The sequence below is a fragment of the Octopus bimaculoides genome, chromosome 19, assembly GCF_046866305.1.
Source record: "Octopus bimaculoides isolate indiv1 chromosome 19, ASM4686630v1, whole genome shotgun sequence".
NCBI classification, from domain to species: domain Eukaryota; kingdom Metazoa; phylum Mollusca; class Cephalopoda; order Octopoda; family Octopodidae; genus Octopus; species Octopus bimaculoides.
In genome coordinates this window covers 22,816,015-22,823,514 of record NC_142946.1, presented here as the reverse complement: position 1 = coordinate 22,823,514, position 7,500 = coordinate 22,816,015, and the positions used below count along the sequence as shown (strand labels likewise).

The following is a 7,500-nucleotide window of genomic DNA, read 5'->3' as shown; positions in this document are numbered from 1 at the left end:
GTTTGTTGACAAATAGCAGTCAACCATCGCTGTTGATACAAACTAGGAGAATACTTCAAGTGAAAAAGAGTGCATCAAAGTTCAATCTGCCACTTGCAGACACTAAAACTTGCAGTGACTTTGAATTAACCAATTTGTCAAGATGCTCAAGTGGAAGAATAAATCATTTAAACCCAGCAGTTTTTCTCCAGAAAATGTAAAAAATAAAGATACTTCAACAAACATTAAACCAGTCAATTCAATTTTCAAAATATCTACATTTAAAAAGAACCCAATAAAAGTTACCACTTTTAATGACAAAGATAATTATACGGAAATTAATTGTAATACTATGGAGGCAACAAATGGTTTTTTGCTCATGGGTAGAAATGAACCCAATGATTTGGAAAAAATACCCAATAAAGCAAACAATGACTCTTCAGATCACCCAAATAATTTCATTTCTTTCGATCCTGAACCATTGGATCATAAAGTAAGAGATAATCCACTTTATCAAACTCATACACTATTTGCAAAGCCTTCTGACACCTCAACAACAGAATATCATGATGTTTTGGATTCATTACAGAGCAATGATGGTCAAATTGGGGATATTTCTCAAAATGTAGGTGTTCTGTCTCTAAACGGTGACCAAAAAACTATCGTACAACATACAGATAGACTTTATGAGTCTATAAATCAAAAAGTTTATGATAACAATATTGACGGCCTAAATAAGGAATCTAAATTGTTAACTAATAATAGAATGACAGTCGCAGCAACAGTTGAGCCAGATTACCTTTCTCGAAGGAACCTTTTAAACTCAAACTTAATGGATAATGAATATGAAGAAATTTACATTCCTGAACCTGATTATGATGAAGATGAAGTCACTCTTAACTTTAAGAATGAAGATTTTGGCAACACAGATTCACAGGAAAACTCTCCTAGGCAACTCTTCAAGAACTATGAAGGAGAAGATTTTGGTAAATATCTTTCTGATGAGGAAGACTTTGTCGATACGAATGGTTACACTTGGCGCAAAAATATTCAGTATCATACTATAAGCCCTGCATCACAGAAAGCTAACACAGAAATTAAAAGGAACCGACCAAAAACTACAAAAACAGCACAAGCGATGTTCAAATCTGCCCCCAAAATAAAAGGTAATATAATAAGACACAACTTGAGGGATTTTAGCTATGCTGATACGAAGATAAGTGTAAAGCCATCCAATGCAAAACCTGAAAGCCGCTATCAGAAGAAGCAGGAGAAATTTACAGATGATGATGATTTCATGCGCACAAAGAATTCCTATGAAAAGTTTTTAAGCACTAGGTTGGTCAATGATAACCGAGGAACACAGTGGACAGCAAAGGAATTGGAAACAAGATTTAATGAAAATCAAGCTGAAAGTAAACCACCCAAAAGAACGAAAAATGGTAATAATACTATTGTTGGGCGGTTAACTTCAAAACTCCGGCCCAAATCAGATACTAACTACTATATGTCTACTTCCATAAATTCATAGAATATTTCAGTCCTTATTTATCTCTTATTTGTACTTTCTATATAATTATGTATCATAAAAAAGACATGATTTAATGTGGGATATTATGTCTATTACATTTTGATATTACATAAAGTATTGTATGAGACAATATACAATATAAAATCATATTTCATAAAATATCATCAATACTCTTGAACTAGTATCAATATATATGGACATTTATTTACTATTACACAGGTTGCTAGTTGGTTATGTAGTTTCTTTATCTATGTCAATAAAACGTGGAAAATTAACACAAAATTCAACAGCAAAAACAAAATTGAGTTATTTAGAAAATTGTAAAAAAAAACTATTCTTATTTTCAACTTATACTTTATTTCTCTTCAACATTTCCTTCCAACCACTAAGTTACAGTTTATATCCATTTAACCTCTTCTGCCTCTTCTCCAACTTCTATCTTTCTCTTCAAATTAAAAAAAAAAATTTTTGACTTTATCTATTTCTCCTTTCTTTTTCTTCTTTATCTTCAATCAGATTATTCTATTTAACAAAGTTATAATTCCAACAGGATCTGCAAGTAATCTGGAAATCCAATGGAACTAAACAATTTCAACATTACTTGTAAACAGAACAATATTTGGCCAAGATTAGGCAAACAGCATTTTAAAACCATATTCTTTTTCTCCACATCTGTTATAATTGCAGCCTCTATTATAATATGGCAACAGCAGAGAATGTATTGTATAACATGGTGCCAATGCAACAGCTGGTATCATTCATAGACTGATGAATAAAACAATACAACACTGCAATGATATAAAAGAAAGTATTAAAGACCTGCCATCTGGAATGTAGGCTTTAAAGTTACATGAATACACAACATGAAATGTAAATAGTTTACAATATTTGGCTTTATGGAATTGTGATCTTTGTAATTAGTTCAGAACTGGTTAATGGTACTGAACACTAATATGTAATAAAGGATATGGTACATGCCTCAGTTTCAAAACTAAAACCTATTCTGTTGAGAAAGTAAAACGGTTTTTCTTATCAGAACTTGTCAGATTATTTTGTTTATAGCTTTTTCATTGATTTACAGTGATAAAAATGTCTCCATATATTGTTTGTTTTATGTGTGTATGCATGTGTTGCACACACCTGTGCAGGCACATGTGTGGGTATGTGTGCGTGCATGTGTGTGTGTGTGTGATTGTGTGTATGCATGTATATGTGTGTGTGCATGTGTGTGTGTATGCATGTATATGTGTGTGTGTACATGTATGTGTATGTGTATGTGCATGCATGTGTGTGTGTGCATGTATGTATGTGTGTATGTGCACCTGTGCAGGCATGTGAGTGTGTGTGTGTGTGTTTACAGGTAAGTTCAATGAGGAAAATATTTCTAGAACTCTTCTCCTTCATAAAGCTGATAAAATGATTTACTTCATGTTTGGAGATATATCTTACAAGAAAAAAGACTGTTATGAAAGGCACAAGTTTATTGTAAATAATGGTGAATATATTCTTTTAATTTTATTCTTTTATTTGTTTCAGTCATTTGGCTATGGCCATGGTGGAGCACCACCTTAAAGGGTTTTTAGTTGAAGAAATCAACCCCAGGACTTATTCTTTGTAAGCCTATTGCTTATTCTATCGGACTCTTTTGCCAAACCGCTAAGTTACCGGGACATAAACATGCCACCATGTGTTGTCAACCAATAGTGGTGGTGGGAAAACACAGACATAAAGACACACACACACATAAATACACACACACACACATATATATATATTAGAAAAAATAATAATCAAGTATTCAAATATCTGGATGGTTGTATATTTACAGATTTTTATTCATATGTCACATGTTTTATAAATTAGCACTTTCACCTAGTCTTGTAGGTTTATATATATGTATATCATCATCATCGTTTAACGTCCGCTTTCCATGCTAGCATGGGTTGGACGATTTGACTGAGGACTGGTGAAACCGGATGGCAACACCAGGCTCCAGTCTGATTTGGCAGAGTTTCTACAGCTGGATGCCCTTCCTAACGCCAACCACTCAGAGAGTGTAGTGGGTGCTTTTACGTGTCACCCGCACGAAAACGGCCACGCTCGAAGTGGTGTCTTTTATGTGCCACCCGCACAAGCCAGTCCAGGGGCACTGGCAACGATCTCGCTCGAAAATCCTACAGGAGCCAGTCAGGCGGTACTGGCAACGGCCACGCTCAAAATGGTGCATCTCATGTGCCACCCGCACAAGAACCAGTCCAGGGGCACTGGCAACGATCTTACTTGGCTTGCCGGGTCTTCTCACGCACAGCACATTTCCAAAGGTCTCGGTCAGTAGTCATCGCCTCGGTGAGGCCCAATGTACGAAGGTCTTGCCTCACCACCTCAGCCCAGGTCTTCCTGGGCCTACCTCTTCCACGGGTTCGCTCAACTGTTAGGGTGTGGCACTTTTTCACGCAGCTATCCTCCTCCATTCTCACCACATGTCCATACCAGCGCAATCGTCTCTCTTGCACGCCACAACTGATGCTTCTAATGTTCAGCTTTTCTCTCAAGATACTTACACTCTGACGGGTATTCACATTGACATTACACATCCAACGGAGCATACTGGCTTCATTCCTTGCGAGCTTACGTATGTCCTCAGCAGTTACAGCCCATGTTTCACTGCCATGTAGCATGGTTGTTCGTACGCATGCGTCATACAGTCTGCCTTTTACTCTGAGTAAGAGTCCCTTTGTCGCCAGCAGGGGTAAGAGCTCTCTAAACTTTGCCCAGGCTATTCTTATTCTAGCAGCTACACTTTCAGCGCACCCACCCCCACTACTAACTTGGTCGCCCAGATAGCGGAAGCTATCGACTACCTCTAGTTTTTCATCCTGGAATGAGATAGAAGTTGTTTCCTGTTTGTTTACAGTCTTTATTGCACCTGAACATCTGCCACAAACAAAAACTAACTTGCTCGTTAACCTGCCTTTGATGTTGCTGCACCTCTTATGTGTCCATAGCTTGCACCGGGTACATCTTATAGAGTTACTACCTACTCCTTTTCTACATACTGAGCAGGGCCATCTACCTGAAGGGGTTTGTGTTTTATCTACCTTCCTACTTATTAGGATTTTGGTTTTAGCTAGGTTGACTCTAAGGCCCTTCAATTCTAGAGCTTGCTTCCACACCTGAAACTTCTCCTCTAGTTCTGATAGTGACTCCGCAATTAGGGCAAGGTCATCAGCATAGAGGAGCTCCCAGGGGCAACCTGTCTTGAACTCCTCTGTGATTGCCTGGAGGACTATGATAAATAAGAGGGGGCTGAGGACGGAACCTTGGTGGACCCCTACCTCTACCCGGAATTCATTGCTGTACTCATTTCCAACCCTCACCTTACTGGCAGCATCTCTGTACATGGCTCGCACAGCTCTCACTAACCATTCTTCTATCCCAAGTTTCCTCATTGACCACCAGATAAGGGATCGGGGGACCCTGTCAAAGGCTTTCTCCATGTCAACGAAAGCCAGGTACAGAGGTTTATCCTTAGCTAGGTATTTCTCCTGCAACTGTCTCACTAGAAATAAGGCATCAGTAGTGCTTTTACCTGGCACGAACTCAAACTGCATCTCATCTAAATTGATTCGCTCCCTAATTAGTTGGGCTATGACCCTCTCTGTAACTTTTATAACCTGATCTAACAGCTTGATGCCTCTGTAATTATTTGTATCTAAAGCGTCACCTTTACCTTTGTAGCAGTTGACTATGATGCTGCTACACCAGTCATTGGGTATGACTCCTTCGTGTATCACCTGGTTCGTAATACGGGTGACTAGGCTATAGCCAACACTGCCAGATATTTTGAGCATCTCTGCAGTGATTCCTGATGGGCCGGGGGCTTTCCCGGTCTTCATACTCTTAATTGCTTTATCTACCCTGGTACTATCAACTCGGATAGCTGGTCCCTCTATTGGGTCGACATACGGCAGGCTCTCTTTCTCCCATTCATTCTCTTTATTAAGCAATCTATCGTAGTGGCATCTCCAGACCTCTTTCTTTGCATCCTCATTTAATGCAAGCGTACCATCATCCATGCGAACACATTTCTCTCCTACAACATCACTATTCTCTCTCCTACACTGTCTTGCAACACGAAATACCTCGAGTCTTTGGTCCTCACGGCGCAGAACATTGGCAAATCTTTCCTTATCTGCTTCCCCTCTGGCTAAATAAACCTGTCGCCTAGCCTCCCTTCTGGCACATTGGTACAATTCCCTGCTACCACCGTTCTTCCAGTCCTTCCAAGCCTGTTTCTTTTGTCTAATAGCCCTGTCTACCTCCTTGTTCCACCACCACGTTACTCTGGGTCGGGAGGGGACCTTACACCACCCACAAATCTGGTCGGTGGCTTTCAACAGGTTGTCTCGCAGAAATCTCCAATTGTCTTCCACGTTGTATGATGCTATATCCCCTTCTATTTCGTTAAATGCTTCAAGTAACTTGTCTCTAAGTCTCTGTCCGTTTGCAGGGTCTTTAAGCTTCCACACCCTTCTCCTCCAAGCCTGTCTAATTCTGGGCACCCATTTTGCCTTGATCCCAAAGTCGCTAACTACTAATCTATGTTGTGGGGTACATTCTTCGCCAGGGTAGGTTTTGGCATTTATAAGCCGCCCTCTTTCCCTATTTCTGGCGAGGATGTAGTCGATTTGGCTAGAGTGTCTGCCGGAGCGGTAGGTGACTAGGTGACTGGCAGGTTTCCTGAAGTTGGTATTGCAGACCATAAGATCGGTTGCATCACAGAACTCCAGCAGTCTGGTTCCCTCCTCGTTGCGGGAACCGAAGCCATAGCCTCCATGTATGCCATGGAAGCCTCCAGCACGACGTCCGACATGACCGTTGAAGTCTCCAGCCACAAAGAGAAGGTCCCTGTCACTCGTCGACGAGGTAGTTTGCAAGAGGGTGTCATAGAATTGGTCTTTCAGACCATCTGGTAGCACTAGTCTGATCTGAAGTACTCTGTCACTTACTCTAACGACCTCCATTACCTTATCCACCCATTTCTCCGCTAGAAGTATTCCTACGTCCCCGTCCCCGTCAGTGTTCCCTGCCCAGAAAATCTTGTACCTGTGTTCTTTGCCTGTGAGGAACCTCGCAGAACCTCCTCTCCATCTTACTTCCTGGATGCAGCACATATCTACGCGTCTCCGTTCAAGCATCTCAACAATTTCACCAGATCTACCTTTCAGCGTGCCGACGTTGAGAGTGCCAATCCTAACAGTATGGGTGTTGGGGGTGTGGGCCTGTAGCCTGGGAAGGGGAAAAGCAGTGTCGTGTACCTGAAAAGAAAACTTGCAATTGGAAGAATTCATAAGCAAAACAGTACCTACAACCTGCAAACATTTCTCAAACTTAATGCGCTACCCAAAGGTAGGGGAGAGGATGGCCAAGGCCACTAGATGGGTTCCGGGAGACAGCCGAGGATGACAGGATGACAGAGGAATGAACTTCCGGTGGAGGGGGTGGGAGGGCGGGTTACCGTCAGCGAGTAGATAGGGCTCTTAATTGTAGATTTTAAATATTTGAGAGACAACAATGCATAAATCGTAATTTTTAAAAGAGCAATGAATTCTAGGTGAATAGAATATAACGTAGCATGAATTTAGGAAGCTTAGAAAATGAATAAGTATGAATTTAAGACAACAACTGAATTCAATTGAATTTCATGGAGAGAAACAAGATAAATAATAGAGGGCCAACTAAAGCGCGAAGGTATGAGATGTTTGAGGCCGTAAATAAATAAAAATCTCTATCTTATCTGCATCTTGGAGACTTCGTCGTAGTATGTCAGCGGAGAGAAGGGATTGAGATAATTTAGAATGGATTTCTCATTTATATATAGCCAGAACCTGAAGACCTTAAGGAAAAACTACGAGAGAGAGAGAGAGAGAGAGAGAGAGAGAGAGAGAGAGAGAGAGAGAGAGAGAGAGAGAGAGAGAGAGAGAGAGGAT

The 7,500-nt window shown here is 40.6% G+C and overlaps 1 protein-coding gene and 1 long non-coding RNA gene across 3 annotated transcripts in view; both read left to right on the top strand.

Moving 5' to 3' along the window:
* LOC106871649 (uncharacterized) overlaps window positions 1-2,548 on the top strand; it is an 88,059-nt gene extending 85,511 nt beyond the window's left edge. For both annotated transcript variants that reach the window (XM_014918233.3, XM_014918232.3), the window contains exon 2: window positions 1-2,548. This exon is cut by the window's left edge and continues 2 nt beyond it. In XM_014918233.3, the coding sequence (XP_014773719.1) occupies window positions 143-1,510 (1,368 nt within the window). In that variant the 5' untranslated portion in view covers window positions 1-142 and the 3' untranslated portion in view covers window positions 1,511-2,548.
* A 127-nt stretch (window positions 2,549-2,675) lies between these two features.
* LOC149131784 (uncharacterized) overlaps window positions 2,676-7,500 on the top strand; it is a 28,950-nt gene continuing 24,125 nt past the window's right edge. Inside the window, exon 1 of the long non-coding RNA XR_016245192.1 lies at window positions 2,676-3,005. This is a non-coding gene — a long non-coding RNA (uncharacterized LOC149131784). The remainder of the gene's footprint in view (window positions 3,006-7,500) is intronic.